Source organism: Neophocaena asiaeorientalis, unplaced genomic scaffold (assembly GCF_003031525.2).
Source record: "Neophocaena asiaeorientalis asiaeorientalis breed wild unplaced genomic scaffold, Neophocaena_asiaeorientalis_V1.1 scaffold217, whole genome shotgun sequence".
In the NCBI taxonomy this organism is placed as follows: Eukaryota; Metazoa; Chordata; class Mammalia; order Artiodactyla; family Phocoenidae; genus Neophocaena; species Neophocaena asiaeorientalis.
Genome location: NW_020172293.1, coordinates 1761206 through 1780572, shown reverse-complemented (window position 1 = coordinate 1780572; position 19367 = coordinate 1761206). Strand labels below are relative to the sequence as shown.

The 19367-nt window shown below is 39.8% G+C and overlaps 1 protein-coding gene across 1 annotated transcript in view; it reads left to right on the top strand.

Moving 5' to 3' along the window:
• The window catches only part of GPR158 (G protein-coupled receptor 158), a 300753-nt gene extending 290845 nt beyond the window's left edge, over positions 1–9908 (top strand). Inside the window, exons 9-11 of the mRNA XM_024766198.1 lie at positions 3022–3127; positions 7485–7631; positions 8400–9908. Of these exons, the coding sequence (XP_024621966.1) occupies positions 3022–3127; positions 7485–7631; positions 8400–9881 (1735 nt within the window). The 3' untranslated portion in view covers positions 9882–9908. The remainder of the gene's footprint in view (positions 1–3021; positions 3128–7484; positions 7632–8399) is intronic.
• The last annotated feature ends 9459 nt before the right edge of the window (positions 9909–19367 follow it).

Below are 19367 nucleotides of genomic sequence, written 5' to 3'. Positions count from 1 at the left end.
GCTTTCTTACTTTGCTTAGGTCTTTCCTACAGAGTCCCAAACAACCCAGCCAGAAGAATCATATAAACCATGAGCTGGGTTCACGTAGATGCAAGCTCTGATTGAATGGTTCATGGTGAACCTAGTAGGTTTGGTATTGAGCAGACATAGCGTACTCTTCTTCCAGACAACTCTTTAATCCCCTATCAGTTTTGAACAGGGAGGACTTCAAATGGTAGCAGAGGGACTAGCCTTGGTATCTTTTGGTATCTTCTTAGGCAAGGCTAAGCAAACCTGAATGGGAAGCTCTGCATTTCAAGTTCCAAATTTGACTTACCTTTCTACATAGACCAGCCTCGATTAGATGGTGGCACATTGGCTTCAAAGAATCGTAGCTACTCTCTTGAATGTTTAATTTGTATGGCCATAAGGGACCAGTGATGGAATTATAGTTTAACACATTAAATCTACAGAACACTGATTTTAGGGGGATGAGCCAGGAGCAAGTAAAACGCAGTGATAATTAAAGAAATCAAGTATGCACAATTTCTTATTTACATGTGGACTGAGTTCATATATGCTGTGGTTCCAGCATTAATAAAGTTCAAGGATAAAAAGCAATAACATAAAAATTTAAATCAGCTGGATCCATCTTGGCAGTTTTTTCCTAGAATGAAATAATATTAAATAAGGCATCCAACATTAGCAAAGATATTCTCTATCAATAGGATATATATGTTCTTCTTGTCTGCTTAAAATATAAAATTATGTATACATATATGTATGTATTCATATTTATACATACACATATATAAATTAAAAACTATGACTACATATTATGTACAGATTTACCTTCTTTCTTACCAAATTGTCAGACTGAACAAAAATAACCTAAAAGGGTTAAGTCTAGAAGGATAAATGATGAGAAGGCATTTCTCTCAGTCTGTTCTAACCCTTTACTTATTTTTAGTACTAAGCATAAAGCAAACCTTTGGGAAAGTGCAAGGCTTTTAAAAAGTTTGCCTTTATTCTTAGCCTCAATGTTCAAATATTTCGATGCGCCTGATTTTTGGACCGATTTTTTAAGTTGAAATACTATTTTTTAAAATGAAGCTTTAATACTATTTCAAAACCCAGTTGTTCTTAAGGTATTTCTAATCAAAACTGCAACCTAAAAAAATCTGGCAGTAATTAAAAGCTGATTAAGGACAATCGATGTTAGCATATCTCAAAATTATTTTTTGGAAGATTCACTGTTCTAATTCAAAATATATGTACCCATTCTTTTTTCCAGATATTGTCAGGCTAGTTTCGAGTTCACCTGTGTTGGCATTTGAGATAGGAATTCCCAGTACATAAGGCTGCTTTTTGACTGTAAATCCATCTCCTTTGATGTAACTGTCTGCTCCAGTACTGGCAGGGGCCCCAGCAGATTGGGATTGTATTATTTTCAGGGGTACATTTTCTACTGCTTCTGTGCCTCAGTATTGTGTCTCAGAGACTATAACTTTTTATTGAGTAAGATGATCCTATTTTAATGCTTAAAAAAAAATCTTACTTGACCCAGCACAGACTGTATAGTCAAAAGTATCCCGTCCCTGAACAAAGTGAATATTCAGTCACATTCAAAGCAGGTATGAAGCCACTTTTCTCACAAAGGAGCTAGAAAAGATGTTAATTCAGAAAATCCCTTTTAGTTGTCTGTGAAGTATCATGGCCATTCTGCACTTCTGTGTATAAGTCTATGTTTTTTATATCTCCAGACACAGGGGAAAAAACTCTATCTCCATTTTGATGACTCCTGAGCTTCCATTTTAGCTTGATTTTTTTTGGGGGGGGAGGGATGGAAGTGAAAATTTGGAAGAAATAGCCTTGATGGAAATTTTGTTTTAAATATTAATAATATTAATTTACTTAGTAAATTTGTCATGAATATGGTATAATGCAGAAATAAAATTAGTCTCTTCTCTTTTTAGATTCATATATGTTTATTTCATGATTATATCATAAGCATTTTCTTAGGATATGAGCTTTTCAAATTTGATGATGTATATCATTGAAACAAAATGCTAATTCTCTAATTCCAAAAGCACTAAAATCTCATATTTAGCTTTCATGGATAAACAATAGATGGGAAAACATTAAAAGAAGAATATGAATGCAAAATGACCTTAATAAAAGCAATATCTGGTTTCTGCATAAAGATGAGTCCTTAACACATGAGTTTTAGTTTGTACATGTACCTACTGATTTGTGAAAACATTCCCAAATTACCAGATCAGATATTAATAATGAATTTTTCCTATACATGTTACTTGAAGGGCCGTCCTGGAACACACGTTTTTAAATTCCTCAATAAGATAAGATTTTAAATATTATATTTTACATTATTTTAAAATAATTTGATGCTCTATAAAAACTAAGGTTTGTATTTTAAAAGATGCACTTTGTATGTCAACTATATTTCAATTTGTAAAAACAATTTTTAAAAGATACACATTACAAACCATTAGTACATACATTTTATCCATTACATTGCTTATCATTTAAACTTCTGGGATCATTCACTAAAACAGATATTTACCCATTTTTTCCCCTCAGTTCTAATTAATATTTTTAAGTGAAGAATATTATGATCAAGAGTTATTTGGATGTGTCTTATAACCTAAATTTGCCTGAAACAATCATTTTTTAACCTACTCTTCTTTTGAATTCACATGTGTTCACTGCTTTTGCTTTGCACATTCAACTTACCTACAAAATAATAATCCAAGGAAGTGTTTAGCACATTATATATGTATGTGTTATCTTTCTTACTATTGATAATTTTAAGAACTAAAGGGTTCATATCTTATGCATCTAATTAGGGTTACTTAGACCCTTATTCTTCTGTGATGAAAATATATGTCATAGAAATAACAGTATGACTTCTTTCTTGCTTGCTTTCTTTTACTAATACATTGAGAAAAAGAGTTTCCAAGTATCCTAGTGTTTTAAGTAGAGATCTTGTTGGGTTGCTAATGTGGTGAATTCTCATTTCAGATTTGTTCTTGCCTCAAGACTTCAGTCTGATTGGATGTTGATGCTGTATTTTGCACATACTCATTTGACTGTGACAGTGACCATTGGGTTGCTTTTGATTCCAAAGGTATTCCTCCAACATTACTTTTCTCTTGCAAGATAGTTGTTTTAAATGAGCGTGGAATTGTTTCTCCTTTAAAAAATATCTGGCAATATAGGCAAAGGGAGGTGTGAAGATTTGCTTGACACGCTACAATGTTTTTAAAACTCCCTCCTCAGGAATCTAGGTGTCTCTTTTCTTTGGGGATTTATTAAACATCTCACATAATTTTTAACTGCCTTAGTTTGTACAAAACCCATCATCCGTTTTAGTCCTTTTCCAAATACTTTGATATCTATTCATGTTTTAATTATTAGGGGTTCAAGGTGGCCTTTCATTGTAGCTGTAACCTCAAGGTCGTTTTTAAAGAGAATTATCCTAGTCTAAGAATCCTCTTGTTTGGATTCATATTCAGGGAAGTACTGTGTTTTAAACATTCAGAGAATTTTTATGTAAATAGAAATAATTATAATGTTGTATAAAAAGAGTCTTGCTTAACAATGATGGATTCTGACAAAGACTTATCTACACAGCATTCTGACGTGGAGGGAAACGGGCCAGGACTCAGAATACAGGGATTCTGAACTCATACCCCACCCCAAGTTAGCTGTGTAATGTAACGTTAGGCAAGACTTTTCATCTCTCTGAGTCTGTTTCCTCATCTATGACATGATAGCAGTGAGGCTGCTTGGAATAAAACAAAATGATACCTGAGTTTTGGAAAAAAGATACTACACAAATTATCATTATTTTCCTCTTTTACATGTAGAAAGACAAAATATTAGAACAAAATATTATGTGCAGAAAAACAAAAATTATCATTGTTTTCCCCTTTTACATGTAGGAAAACAAAATACATCTTTATCAGTGTCATACAATGTAACGTTAGCACAGCTGAAACCAGAATTGTGATTTCACTCTAGGCTTCCTTTACCTCACCTCTCACAGTTAACCAAAACATTGAACTTCAGCCTGATTGAAAAGGCCAAACAATTGTAAACAGAGCAAAATGCCTATTTTCTTCCTTACTTGAATTACACCAAATAGCCATAATTTTCATGGATGTGTCTGTTCCTGCAATCTATCTTAACCATCTTTATACTGTACGTAATATGATTACATTTTTATTAGATGGGTATATACTCAGACTATTTATTTATTCATTCAAAAAATTGTTATTGAGCTCCAGAGACAATTGAAAACATATGTTTACACAAAAATTTGTTCTTGATGTCTATTACCTTGGTAGTGATGGCATCACGGGTGTTTGCATATGTCCAAACTCATCAAATTGTACACATTTAATATGTACAGTTCTCTGCATATCAATTACACCTCAACAAAGCTGGCTTAAATTTTTTTTTTAATTTGTACATACATGAATGTTCATAGCAGCATTATCCATAATAGCCAAAAATTGGAAACAACCCAAATGTCCATCAATTGATAATGTATAAACAAAATGTGGTATACCCACAAAATGAAATGCTATTCATCAATAAAAAGGAATAAAGCGTTGATACATGCGACAACTTGTACAAACCTTGAAAACCTTATGCCAAGGAAGCCAGATAAAAAAGGCCACATATTATACGATTCCATTTATGTGAAATGTCTGGAATAGACAGCTCTAAAGAGACAGAAGGTGGGTTAGTGGTGCTGTGGGCTGGGGAAAAAGGGGTATGGAAGTGACTGCTTCCTGGGTTCAAGGTTTCTTTTGGGGGTGATGAAAATATTCTGGAATTAGATGGTGGTGATGATTGTGCAACCTCATGAATATACTAAAAAACACTGATCTGCATAGTTAAAAACTGAGAATTTTATGGTATGCGAATTATAGTTCAATAACTAATTTAAAACATTATTGAGGAGCTTTACTAAGCACTGTTCTATATCCTAGAATAAGAGTAGTGAGCAGATACAAATCTGTGCTCTCATGGTACTTATATTCTGGTGGAAGAGAGGAGGAAACAGAAAAGATAAACAAAATAAATATTTAAAATAGTATTTCAGATAGGGATAAGCATTAAGAAAAAAATCATAAAGCAGGAAATGGACAATATCTGACAGATAACTGTCTCTTAAACTCATGATAATATCTAAGACTTTGCTCAAGAAACATAATTTCATTCTTATGGGCTTCCCTGGTGGCGCAGTGGTTGAGAGTCCGCCTGCCGATGCAGGGGACACGGGTTCGTGCCCCAGTCCGGGAAGATCCCACATGCCGTGGAGCGGCTGGGCCCGTGAGCCATGGCCGCTGAGCCTGCGCGTCCGGAGCCTGTGCTCCACAACGGGAGAGGCCACAACAGTGAGAGGCCCGCGTACCACGAAAGAAAAAAGAAAAATAATTTCATTCTTATAAATAACCTCCAGTAGCATGTGAGATTTTGGAGGACCAGGACTCTATTTTCGTCACCCTGATGGCCTTAAGTTTATGGCACATGTGGCTCCCACAAACATAAATAGAAGAGTGAGGGGAAAGTTCATCAGTTCCTGTGGTTTCTCAGCCGGTCCCAAATACAAAAGATTCATTATTACTTAAACAGAGAACTACCATCTCACATGTTATCTCCAGTTTGTGTTCACCTGCCTAGCTGAATATTTTAACAATAGTTGACATTAAAATATCTCTGTGTCTCTGTATCAAAGGGCAACCTGTTCTGTTTTTTTTTCTTTTATTATATTTTGTTTTTTTAAGTATCACATGTCTTTATAGACAGTGCCTAATAGTACAGAGGGTAAAAGATTTGTCAAGAATCACACAAATTAAGTGGAAGGCCCCCTGTCACATGTATATTTTGGAAGTCTAATCTATTTGGATTGCTGCTACATTTCTTATCATGAGATTCGCTACTTTTTTTTTTTTTTAACACTAGGTCCTTGTTGGTTATCTATTTTAAATATAGCAGTGTGTACCTGTGAATCCCAAACTCCCAATCTATCCCTCCCTCCCGCCCTTCCCCTCGGTAACCATAAGTTCAGTCTCTAAGTCTGTGAGTCTGTTTCTGTTTTGTAAATAAGTTCATTTGTGTCATTTTTTTTTAACTGCACATATAAGTGACATCATATGATATTGGTCTTTTTCTGTCTGACTTGCTTCACTAAGTGTGATAATCTCTAGGTCCATCCATGTTGCTGCAAATGGCATTATTTCATTCTCTTTAATGGCTGGGTAGTATTCCATTGTATACATGTACAACATCTTCTTTATCCATTCATCTGTCGATGGACATTTAGGTTGTTTCCATGTCTTGGCAATCGTAAACAGTGCTGCAATGAACATTGGGTGTGTATGTATCCTTTTGAACATGTTTTTCTCTGGATATATGCCCAGGAGTGGGACTGCTATTTTTAGTTTTTTAAAACCTGTTCATTATTTAAAGAAATATTTTACCTGATGACAAGCTAGGAGAAGAGAACCCAAGTTCTCTCAGTTTTCATAGGACAATCACTTGGTTTATATGTTGTGTGAAATGTGGCTGGATACTTTTGATTTTTCCTGCTCTCCATCATTTACCCAATTCATTCTTCCTCACTTTTCCACTTGAAGAAGAGTAGAGATAGCAAGAGTACATGAAACTGAAAAATAGCAAAAGACTACATGAAGATAATGAAAATATATCAAAATGCAATGAAGGAGGAACCTGAGAGTAATGATGAGCTTAAGAAAAAAAATCTATAATTTCAGTGAATCTTTGAATTTTAAACTCAGATACCATCCGGCGCAAGCCCTTTAGGCTAAGAGGACACTGTGCTCCCGAGAGGTTCCATGGCCTGGTTAAGATCCCACTGACAACAGAGTCGAGGCTGGAATTCAGATCTCCTGTGCCCTGAGTTTTGAAAGTCGTGTTTTTGAAGCTCTGTGTGACAGACTGAAAGTCATATTCCTGTGATCAGTCCAGTTGTGCCCATAGATGAAATACAGCCTCCTCTGTGTAAAGTGAAATGACATGATAACACACCACCTCTCAAAAAAATATTCCCATTCAGCTGCCAGTGGGTCTAAATTGCTACTCTTAGCATACAGTGTACTAAGAGTACCCTAAGAGAGCATTTCTTTGGATTCTTCTACTTATTTTCATTTTCAAAATGCAAATATCGTTGAAGAGGAATAATGTGAGTTAACCCTTGGAACCTGGAAAAAAGACAAGAATGAAAATAGGAGTCAAAGAGGGAACCAGGTGTTAATGTTGCCTCACTAAGTGCTCTAGCATGTAAGGTGGGAAACAAAACACACATATGGCAGCAAATATTTTGTAAAGAGTTCAGTGAATGAATTCATCTAAGCTGAAGAAATGATGTAACAGTAGAACCTTCAGAAAAGTATTATGTTGTGTCCTACGGTGGACTAATGTCTACAGCTCATATTGAATTTCTATTGCAGTTTTCACATTCAAGCAATAACCCACGAGACGACATTGCTACAGAAGCGTACGAAGATGAGTTAGACATGGGCCGATCTGGATCCTACCTGAACAGCAGTATCAATTCAGCCTGGAGTGAGCACAGCTTGGATCCAGAAGACATTCGGGTAATACCAGTATTTCTTCTTTTCTGTTTTAGATTAGACCCATTCATACAGGCTCGCACATGTGGGTCGATGTTCATGTGTGCTTCTTTGTGTTAGAGAGCATGTGTGTTTGTGTAAGAACTGAAGGCATCACATGCAGTTAATCCAGTTCTAAAACATAGAATCACAGTATAAGTTAGGCCACACAGGCCAGTCTTGATAGTCTTAACTGACTTATTGGACACCATGATGATGAACTGGTTGTACATGTCCCATGATGACGGTTTATGAGATCTTGCTGATGGGAAACTAGGATAGATCTGTGAGCAGAGAGTGTGAATTATTTAAAATAATCTGTGACAATATATCAGCATTTGGAGGAAGAAGATGCTTTTGTATTTGATGGTCTGTTGTACACTAATTTAACATTAGGTGTAATTTTATCAGTGGCTACATGATGCTTCCCATATTGTTCAGGGATATGGTTTCTCAGTAGACAACAGGCTGTGTTTTGTCATGGTCCAGGCTCAGCCTGGTCCATGCAATTCACAAGTTCAAAGTGCCTGTTGCATGAAGCAAGTGCAGAATGCAGGAGTTCACATCTTAAAGTTCAAACGCTGTGTGAAACGAGATACAGAGGAATCAGAAAGTGAGAGTGGGGGGAAAGTTGATGAGCAGAGATGTTAGGAGGAGCTCCGTTCATTGACTTCACGTTACAGTTAGTGATGTGAGCCGGCCCAAACGCTAAATTCCGCACCTCTTTGAATCTGCTCTTGTTATGTATGGCAGGACGAGCTGAAGAAACTCTATGCCCAGTTGGAAATCTATAAGAGGAAGAAGATGATCACAAATAATCCCCACCTCCAGAAAAAGCGGTGCTCGAAGAAGGGCTTAGGCCGTTCCATCATGAGGCGGATCACCGAGATCCCGGAGACGGTCAGCCGTCAGTGCTCCAAGGAGGACAAGGACGCGTTGGACCACGGCGTGGCCAAGGGCGCCGTCCCGGGCAGGAGGAACCCGCAGGAGGCTGCGGGCGGCGCCGGGAAGCCCAAGGAGGAGTCCCTGCGGAACCGAGTCTTCTCGCTCAAGAAATCGCACAGCACGTACGAGCACGTGCGGGAGCAGCCGGGCAGCCCGGGCAGCCCGCCTGCCCCGAGCCGGGAGGAGGAGGCGGCGGCCACGGACGACTCTGCGCTGGGGTCCCCGGCGGGAATGAACCGACCGCGAGCCCTGCAAGACGACAGCCAGGCCGTGTCCACCGAGTCCGTGCCTCTGGTGTGTAAGTCGGCCAGCGCCCACAACCTCAGCTCGGAGAAGAAGCCCGGGCCGCCCCGCACATCCGTCTTACAGAAGTCCCTCAGCGTCATCGCCAGTGCCAAAGAGAAGACGCTCGGATTGGCCGGGAAAACCCAGGCGTCCGGCGTGGAGGAACGGGCCAAAGCCCAGAAAGCTCTGCCGAGAGAGAAAGAGACAAACAGAAAATACTCAAATTCAGATAACGCAGAGACTCAAGACTCTGCCCCCTCAAACTCCAATCATTCAGAGGAGCCAAGAAAACCTCCGAAATCTGGGATCATGAGGCAGCAAAGGGCCAACCCCCCCACTGCCAGTTCCGACCTGAGTCCAGGCGCCCCCCAGATGAGGGACAGCTTTGACATAGGGGAGGTGTGCCCCTGGGAGATCTACGACCTGACCCCCGGTCCTGTGCCTTCAGAATCAAAAGTTCAAAAGCACGTATCGATTGCGGCTTCTGAAATGGAGAAAACCCCAAGTTTTTCCTTAAAGGGGAAATCTCATCCCAAGCCTAAGGCAGCTGAACTATGTCAGCAGTCCAATCCGAAGAGCATAGACAAAGCTGAGGTGTGCCCTTGGGAGAGCCAAGTTCAGCCCCTCTTTGAAGATGAGAAGTGTGTGATTTCCAAGACTCAGGTTCCCCCAGGAAGAGCTCAAGGGGAGAATGGCGGCCAGCACTCTGCAGCCAGTGTGCGTGCTGGGCAGTGTGAAGAACTGCCTCCCAAGGCCGTAGCATCAGAAGTGGAGAATGAAAACCTCAACCAACTAGGAGACCAGGAGAAAAAGACATCTTCCTCTGAGCAAAATGTGCCTGACTCATATAACTCAAGTAATAACTTTCAGCAACCCTTAACATCACGAGCTGAGGTATGTCCCTGGGAGTTTGAGACTCCAGATCAACCAAATGCTGAAAGAAGTGTAGCTTTCCCTGCCTCTTCTGCTTTAAGTGCAAATAAGATAGCAGGGCCTCGGAAATAAGAGGTCTGGGATAATTTTAAAGTGTAGCATCCCCAGAAAGAAAAGGAGAAGGAAGAAACGCTGAATTCGCTATAAGACAGAAGATACAGGATCACAAATTCCCAAGGAGTATTGGTCAGTCAAGGGAAATGTGAAAGGGAGGGGTGGAAGAAAACATAGGAGGCCAGGGCAACGTCGTAATGGAGAAGTTAGACTGGCCAGGAAAGTCTTGCCCCAGGGAACACTGGGAAAATCCTTACACTTTAGCATATGTTTGGGGGAAGCAGCCCTCAATGTCTGCCCCTGATCAATACTTACCCTTGGGACTTCGAAGATCCCAAGCAAGGCAAACCAGAAGACACAGAAGAGGGACGAGATTTTGCAAAGGACAGGAAGGTATTGACGTATGTGACCGAAATTCTAAGTAGCTGACTAAAAAGAACTTACTTTACCTATTTAACCTTGATAGCACTGCTAACTTAATGCATCCAAAAATATCTTTTATATTAATGATTGCTTTCATTTTCTTATAAATGTCTGTTTCAGTACATTGTTGTGTCTCATTCCAGCATTCCAGATTGTATAATTTTTGCAAATAACTTTGATATTATGTGACACAACACATTTATGCAATCTGCAGCTACTCGATTGTTATTGCAACTTCCAGAATACCTGCTATCTATCAACTTTAGTTGATTCTTGAAGTACAGTACGCTTTCTCTGGCTTGGGAAGCCATAACTGTTATGATAAAACCTTTTAGTTTTGGCTGTGGTTTATATATTGTGAATTTGGATTTGACTCTATTATTTCACATCATGGTTTGTTATACTGTCTTAATAAGGGTTTTTTATACAAGTTGAGTTTCTTGTTTTGCACTTCCTGTTAGGACTCAGAAGCTTTATTAATATTGGAGATCAAGTGGTCCTACTTAGTCATACATCTCATTAAGTTAAGGACAACTTATCCATTGTTTGTTCAAAGTCAGGGATAGATAATGCCTTCATTCCAATTAATTGTCCCTTTTAACTCTTTCAGGATTTCTTACTTAGCAGCATTTCGTAAGGAAGGAAGAAGCTAAGAGTGAGAAAAATATACTGTGCATTATTATTACCATTGGCAAGGGAAGACTCTGGGAATGGCAAGAGAATTAGAGTACTGCAGAGCCAGGGGATTTGCCTTTAAAATAAAGACAGAAAGGGAGCTCCCAATAGCACTTTCAAGGGATTATATTTTTCAAGAGAAAAATTATTATAGCATCAAGATCATTATATGGATATATTTTTATTATGTATACTAAATATATAATATTTTACATTACCTTAAACTACTTATTCTCATAAACTCTTATTCATTGCTTCAGGCAGGGGTAGAACTTGCTGGGCTTGAATCCCAAAGAGGTTTATAACCAGAGTTACTCAAAGCCTATGAGGCAGTGTGGGCTCTTCATTCTTCCAAGCCCTGCAAATGGCCTAGGTGAGCTACCAGGCTCAAAATTCCAAATGTCGGGGTTATTTGCAAGGCACAGCAGCTCCCAAAGCATGTTTCATAAAACGTATCTCATTCCACACTGATCACCTGGCACAGCCATCCGAAGCTACTGATTTAGCCCTACTGATGTGATCATGCAAAGAGATTATATCGCAAAACTCAGTCTCATTTTATTTTAAGGTGAATCACTTAAAAATAGAACCCAGACTTCCTTTCTCTCACGCTAAATGCTGAAGTATCACGGCTTGTTTGGCCAGAACATTTATAGCCTAAATAACTGTTTTTCATTTTCTGAGCAGCAAGGAGAACGTGCTAGGAGGGTAGCAGTTGAGAAAAGGGCAACAGAAGGTGGATACGGGGCTGTTCTTAGGAATACTACTCTCAGTGGAAGATAGAAACTGGGAATTCTCCTATTCATCATCAAAATGTCCCCAGTGATTTGTGTTCAGGAGTCACATGCATTTCAGGAGTCACGTGCATTTCAGGAGTCACATGCATTTCAGGAGTCACGTGCATTTCAGGAGTCACGTGCATTTCACCATTTTGCAAAGCTGTGCGTAAACCTCCTCACCCATTTGCTTGCTTCGTGCATTACTCAGGACGGTGGGGGAGGTTTGAAGAGATGTAGAAATTCTATTCGTTTTTGCTTTCTTCATTTACTTCCTTCTCCGCTTCCTTTTCAGTCAAAGCCTATCTGTCTACTTAGTGACCTTGGACTACAACTTTAAGGTATAAAGTTGTGAACTTGGTTTGGAGTGTCCAGACCCACCTACTTGTTTCCTTTACATCTGAGATCTGTTAGTACTTTACTGACTTTTTCAGAAATAAGCGGTCAGGCATCAGTGACTTTTTACTGCACTTCAGGATGACCCTGCTAGAGATGTGGCCTAAAGAAGACTTGCCAGTTTCTACCTTAGTACAGTCCATAGAGTCTCTTCCACCAGCATAAATCAGCAAGAGCGCCTGGGCTTTCCTAGACTTTCATTGCCATTATTTATCACCAAGAGAAGTTTAAATCTTCAATCCTTGAGGTTGTTTTCCCAGATTGATAACAATAAGCGAGTGAAGAAACACTATTAAGCTCACAAACATTTGCTAGGTTGTCCTTCTCAGTGCATGTGCAGGCTGCATCCTGTCCTTGTTTTTAAGCCAGGGTTTATAAATAAGTAGATTTATACCAATCTTAATAGAACTGTATATTTTATGCAAGAGTTAAACGCTTTACGACATGAATTATAACCCAACCCATTGTAAACGTTGGTGGCCATATGGATTTGAAACTCGACAGTTCTCTTGTATTTGCTTCCTAGGTCTCTGCATGCAAGTGATGACACAGGTAGGACTGAAAAAAAACACTGCCTCTTGACTTCTAGCATTTAGCAACCGAGAGATGTAGAGTCAATAAAGCTGTCAGTCTTTTCACTTAATCTGTGGTTCTTCTGAAACTATTATCTGAAACCTACAGCATCCCACCACAAAATATTTGGTAAATTTATGTCGTGACGTGTTGCAGCATGTAAATACTTATAACTTCTCTGCAATAAAACATATTTATATGAAAGCAATTTGTGGCGATCTGTGTGTTCATCTATCAAAAGTTGAATTCATTTCACCTAACCGACTTCAGGAGGAATCCCATATATCTTTGGCTTTGGTGCACTTAGGCGCACACATCCCCACACTGCCTGTGTAGGAATGTGTGATTAGTCAAACGTGGCCTCACACATGCAGGTAATCATTTGGAGCCAATAAAACCTCTTAGGACTAGTGCTTTTGATTTAAGGATGCTCTAGCCAAATGGGAACTAATTCAGCTACCTTTTAAATTTTTTATTTATTTATTTACTTACTTATTTATTGGCCGCGGCTTGTGGGTTCTTAGTTCCCCAACCAGGGATCGTACAAGTGCCCCCTGCAGTGAGAGCACAGAGTCCTAACCACTGGACCGGCAGGGAATTCCTCAGCTACCTTTTTAAAAACTGAAGGTAAGTTGATTTACAATGTTGTGTTCGTTTCTGGTGTACAGCAAAGTGATTCATATATATGTATATATATTCTTTTCCATTGTCGTTTATTAAAGGATATGGAATATAGTTCCCTGTTCAGCTACCGTTTTAAATTTACTCAACAACCATACCAGGCCATCTGCTAAGCAACGATGATGATCTTCAGATGAACAAGGTGCTCCAGTAGCACTCAGACCCATAAGAGTATCCGGGCCCTGCTATGGTATTACACAGGATAGCGTGACTAAGTCTCGGAGCCAGGGCTGTCTTCATAGGAAGGGCACATTCACCAGGCTGAAATTCTGCAAAGCCATCAGGTATGAAAGGGAAAGAATGTAAGGCCGGAAGGGTAATTGCGCACAGCATTGCGCGTCTTGCTTCAGGTAACTACAGTGTATCCTTTAGTACTGGGAGCTATCAAAAAGCTTTAAATAGGGCATAATCAAGTCACATTTTAGAAGGAAAGGATTTGTCCCCCGAATTATGGGAAGCAGCCCAGAAGTGGCCCGAAGTGGGAGGCGACTAGAGGCAGCTGCATCAGCTAGAAGAGAGTCGGGGTAAGGAAAAGTGAGGGCCTAAGGAGGAGAGGAAAAAAATGTTGGTTATTTTTTATTAAAATAGCATCTTCCAATGTGTTTCCTGTTACGTTATACTCCTAGGAAGCCAGAAAAATCAGATTAATTAGGTAACTATGTCAAATATAAATGTTCCTTCTAAGTTTGTTAACATTTTGGATAATTTCAAAAGTTTTCAAAGCCCTCTCTGAAGGTCACTGGACCTCAGTATCCTCTACTCATGAGAAAAAGCTGGATGCCAGGTTCATGCTATGGGAAACCTTGATACTGAACTGGGCTGGGAAAGGAGCAAAGGGCTTGCCTAGATGCAGACCTAAATTCCTGCCTGGAAGTGGCAGCTCTGAAGCAGCTCCAGAAAGAAGCAGGTGTGGCAGGAGGTCAGAGGGATCCACCCTCTCCCTGCATCACCTTTCCTTTAAGTGGTTCCTGCGATGGCCCTTTCCCAACCCTTCACACCATTGTTATTGCATATTTGCATATTCTGTATTCTCTCAGTTCTTACACGGAGAATCAGTGGTTTCAGGTCTTTGAATGATCCTAAAGAGCTGAGACAAAAGCCTTTGGGGATTAACAAGCCATGGAAATCAAGTCTACTCATGTGATAAGGAAGATAGAGGCTTTTCAGTGTTTGTTGGAATCGCTTGGGTGATGGCTGTATTATTTTTCATATATTTGCACAGTGACAGTCTTGTTTCTTTGTTCTACATTTAGAACCTTTTTGTTAAAAAAAAAAATACCTAAGAGGACTATTCCTATCAGAGATTGGCTTTATCACTTCAAGAAGTAATCATGTCAATCTCTTGTTCTAAAGCAATGCAAGTTAGTTAAGATTTTCATTATTATTTCAACATATTCTGTCCTTTTCCCCCTGAATAGTTATGAGGACAGAAGTAATGTCTTTCTAACTTTGGTTGTTTTCTCTTGAAACATTTGTTTCTTGGAAAGTACAAGGGCAAACTCGGGAGCACATTGTATGCTTTAATTCAGTGTTAACTGGTCAGAAGGCAGACAATGGAAAGTCTGAATTGGTTTTTAATTTCCCTTTCTCTGTGATGTGAATATAATACTTTGCCAGAAATAAAACTGTCTGATCAAATGAAAATGGAAAATGAGAGATAAATATGGGAAAAGTCTTTGTTGCACAACACATTCCTAGAAAGAAAAATAAGTATGCAAATAGCAGGTCATGACAGTTCTTATAGAACATACTTCCACTTCAGTTCAAACAGCAACAGAAAAGACGGCAAATGCCCTCTTCAAGATTTTAAGCCCCGTTTTTCCCCTAGCATACCATGGGATTTTATTCCTCCATGCCTTTTGTCCTGCTGTTTGGTCCATCTGAAATTCTCACCCTCCTTCGTCTCTGTGTCAGCATCTTATGTGTGCTCCAATACTAGTATGATCATATAATTTATTGTCCAGAGAAAACCTTTGAGAGTGAAAGTGCAGTGCTAATAATGAATAATTATGCTTGGAAAACAGTGTAAACTGGGACTATCCCAAGCAACCTGGGATGTTTGTTTGTTTAGCCTATTCAAGGAGCGGCACAAATGCCCTGCTCCTTCCATGAAGCATTTCCTAATGCCACAAATCAGAATGACTTTCTCCTTCCTCTGTGCTTGCCTTAGGAATTTACTTAAGTCTATGACTGCAGTGACCCACAATTGAGTTAGTTACATAGTCCTCTGTATCATCTGCTAAAATAAGAGCTCCTGGGGGCAAGAAATTTTTTTTTGTTCACCTCTATAACCCCAATTTCTAGCCCTGTGCTTTGCTCTGAGTTCAATAAATATTTGCCGAATTGAAATGTTTGATTACTAATCATTGTCTAAAATACACTTGAAGAGAAAGAGAAACTCAGGAGTTGGATGAAGACTTGCTGCAGAATTTCTAAAATGTTCAGTACGAACTGGTCTTCCATCCACATCCTGGCAGTGTCTGGAAGCTTCAGATTATGACTGAACCGCAGTAACTGTCCAGCATTACAAGGTAAGAATTGATTTGTCACCCTAAGGAGGGAGAAGCTGAAGGTTTGGGACATGGCCCAGTTTGTTAGAGCTCTAAAAAATATTTCCATATGTCATAAAAAGTAAGAAATGTTTAATTTGACTGTAGGAACTTACTTTTAGTTATTTGAACTCTTTGGAAAATAAAGCTTGGTGGGGTCTATATAAAATATCCACATAAAAATAAATACTGATGCTAGACTTTCAGATGTGTCTGAGAAATGAGGGCATTTGAACAAACTGAATGTTTTACTGGCTTTAGAATTTCTTATCCATGTATTTCATGTTATGTAGAAGTCATGATATGCATGCATATAACTATAAAGTTTCCATATGTGAACAGCAGTATAAAAGTTTGTGGATTGATTCAAACCCTCTTGAGATGAATTTGTAAGTGTTAAAACCTACTCAAGGTGTTAATATTTTGGTAGAAATTTGCAACCTTGTTTATCCACCTTGTGTGTGAGACTCCTTTTAAACTTCCTCCAAATGAATGGGTCTGGTCCATTAAAAGCTGAAAACATTCTGTTCCCTTTGGCTAATGCTTGACCTTTTTGGAGCATCTTAAGTATCAATGATATAACCTGACATTTCCGTAGCACCTCTCTCCTCAGCTCAAAGAGCTCATTGTTATGGGAATTCTCACTGGCATCTTACTCATCATGGTGTCCTCCTAAAGGCACATCCCCTTCTAAGACCTAATCTTGTTTATTCCCATTTTTTTAGTTTATTAAGAGAGTATATGCTTGTTTCCAGATTCACTTAACATAACACAATTCTAATAATCCAGTTGTTTCATTTGTATCCCAAACATAAATTAAATAGAAGTAAACTATTCCATATCTATTACCATTTAGCAGCTACATTTTTTCCTCAGGAGCAGCCCCAACCCTGGAAGTGAATCAGTGCTTGACAGTGGTCAAAATGGCCAAGAAATGCTGAAAACACTAAAAGTACAGGAGACCCAGTGTGGAGGAAGAGGCTTGATGTGCCTAGAAGAGGGTGTTGAAAACCAGTGCCAGTAGCATTAAGCTGAGAAGTATCAGAAAAGGGGCAAAAAAGGGGGAAATAGGAGGCATTTAGGAAGAAATGAAAGCAATTAATAGAAACAGCTGAAACTGTGGATGGGGCAAATCACAGCAGAGGGGAATAGTTACGGGGTCAGGAAAATGCAAACCGTCTGACTGTAGTACCAAGTGTCCTCAACAAACACTTTGTAGACGCCATCACTCTCTACAGTCTGTTGACTTTAAATAATGGAGATCACCCTTGATGATATGGGTGGGCCTCATTCAATCAGTTTAAGGTCATTTTTTAAAAATTATTTATGTTTGGCTGCATTGGGTCTTCGTTGCTGCGTGCAGGCTTCTCATTGTGGTGGCTTCTCTTGTGGAGCGCGGGCTCTAGGTGCACGGGCTTCAGTAGTTGTGGCTCGCGGGCTTAGTTGCTCCGCGGCATGTGGGATCTTCCCAGACCAGGGCTCAAACCCGTGTCCCCTGCATTGGTAGGCGGATTCTTAACCACTGCGCCGCCAGGGAAGTCCCCAGTTTAAGGTCTTGAGAACAAAAACTGAGAAAGAATTCTGCTTCAATACTGTGGCATAAAAATCCTGCCTGAGTTTCCAGCCTTCCAGCCAACCCTATAGATTTCAGACTTGCCAGCCTCCACAGTTGTGTGAGCCAGTTCCTCAAAATAAATCTCTCTCCCTCTCTATCCATCCATCCATCCTATTGATTCTGTTTCTCTGGAGTACTCTGACTGTTACTGATTTTGGTATTGAGAGTAGTTCTAAAGGAACAGACTAAGAGTGAATTTTCTGAATTGGTTCTGAGGTTCCTGGAATTGGTTCCCTAATTTGATTAGATTTAAATGCACTAATGACTCTTTCTGGTGGGAGAGAGGGTACTGATAATCCATGGTGTAATGTGGCAATAGAAACGTAGAAAATCTCACCACTGAATATTCCTAATCCAGTACCTACAGGAGGCAAGGTTCTGGGTGACCATCTGTTTGGTACCTTAGAACGTTTTGTCAAACTAGCAAGTATAAGGAGATTGGCTTCTGGCTCCTAATTGCTATGGGCAGTGTGGGGAAAGAAAAGTATTAGTTCCGGGATTCAAATTCCCACTTCTACCACCACGTGAATCATCTGAAAGTTTCTGTGTCTGTCTTGAAAGAAATCCTTACCTCCTGTAGCCCTGGAGCTGAGCTTTATAAAAACCAGACACAGAATCTCTGCAGTTAGCAGCTGAATTACAATGCAAATTAATTTTTCAGCTTTACAAGGTGTTGCAGTAAAGGCACTGATCGGGAAGGAATGGAGTCCTGAAAACTGGAATGGGGCACACGGCTAGATCCTGATGAAGCTGGGGACAGTGAGTCTTCTTCACAGGTACAAACAGCCCTTAAGCCCCTCCCACCTGAGGAGATTAACCCTGCTTTGCCTGATGAAATTGTAATGGCCTCCCCTGAAGGAGCTGCCTTGAAAAACATGGCTGATTCTCCTAGGACATGCCCCCACCACTCCTCTTTGCTTCTAGACCCATAGCTAGACTCAAGTTCCAGCGAGCCCCAGATGAGGTGAAAAGAGTGACCCACGAGATGTGTCACACCACAGAAGACCACATAATTTTTCCAATGTATCCAGGCAGGAATATGGGGAATATTTACGGGAGTTGAAGTTGTGTGTGATAATGGAATGTAAAGTTGGATCAGGCTGAATTTATGGAGCCCACTAAACAAAAATTCTGGGTTCAATATTGTAACTTAAAGAGTTAGAAAAAGCTCTTCTTTTTTGCGGAGCGGCTGGGGCAGGGGTGGTGTTGGCTGAAACATAGACTGAAATGTCTCCTATGCTAAATGAAGTTGAAATGCCAGAACTTCTTTGGTATACTGTAGAAGAATATATCCAAAGGCTTAGGGAGATTGGGATGTTAAAGTTGACTTGTCATATAAGATCTGCTCGCCCCCATGACCAGGGGGTCAGAGGACACACTATGACTATAAAAAACAAATTTGTGAAGGGAGCCTCAGCATCCTTGAAGAACTCCGTGGTCACTCTTCTCTGTAGGTCAGAAATCATAGGGAGAATGGCTACCACTGACTGGGATCCTTAAATGTCATGGGGATAATTGGATCCCAGGGTGGCAAGGGCCGCTGGTGGCACTTAATCACCAATACAAGGCAAGAGTTGTTACCGTAATGGATAGCAGAGACAAGGCAGCAGTCAAAATAGTCTGACTCGCAGAGACCTATGTCATTGGCCAGTTGAACAGTTTCCCTAAAAGAGAAATAGATGGGCAGTCTCCGAAATTCTGGCTTGATTTGCATATGTGGAAAAGCTCTAAGTCAAATGGCAGAAGTCTAACTTGAATCACCAAAACTGAAGAGTCATGGCCCTTGAGTCAATTCCCAGCCCTGAGCTGGTTTCCA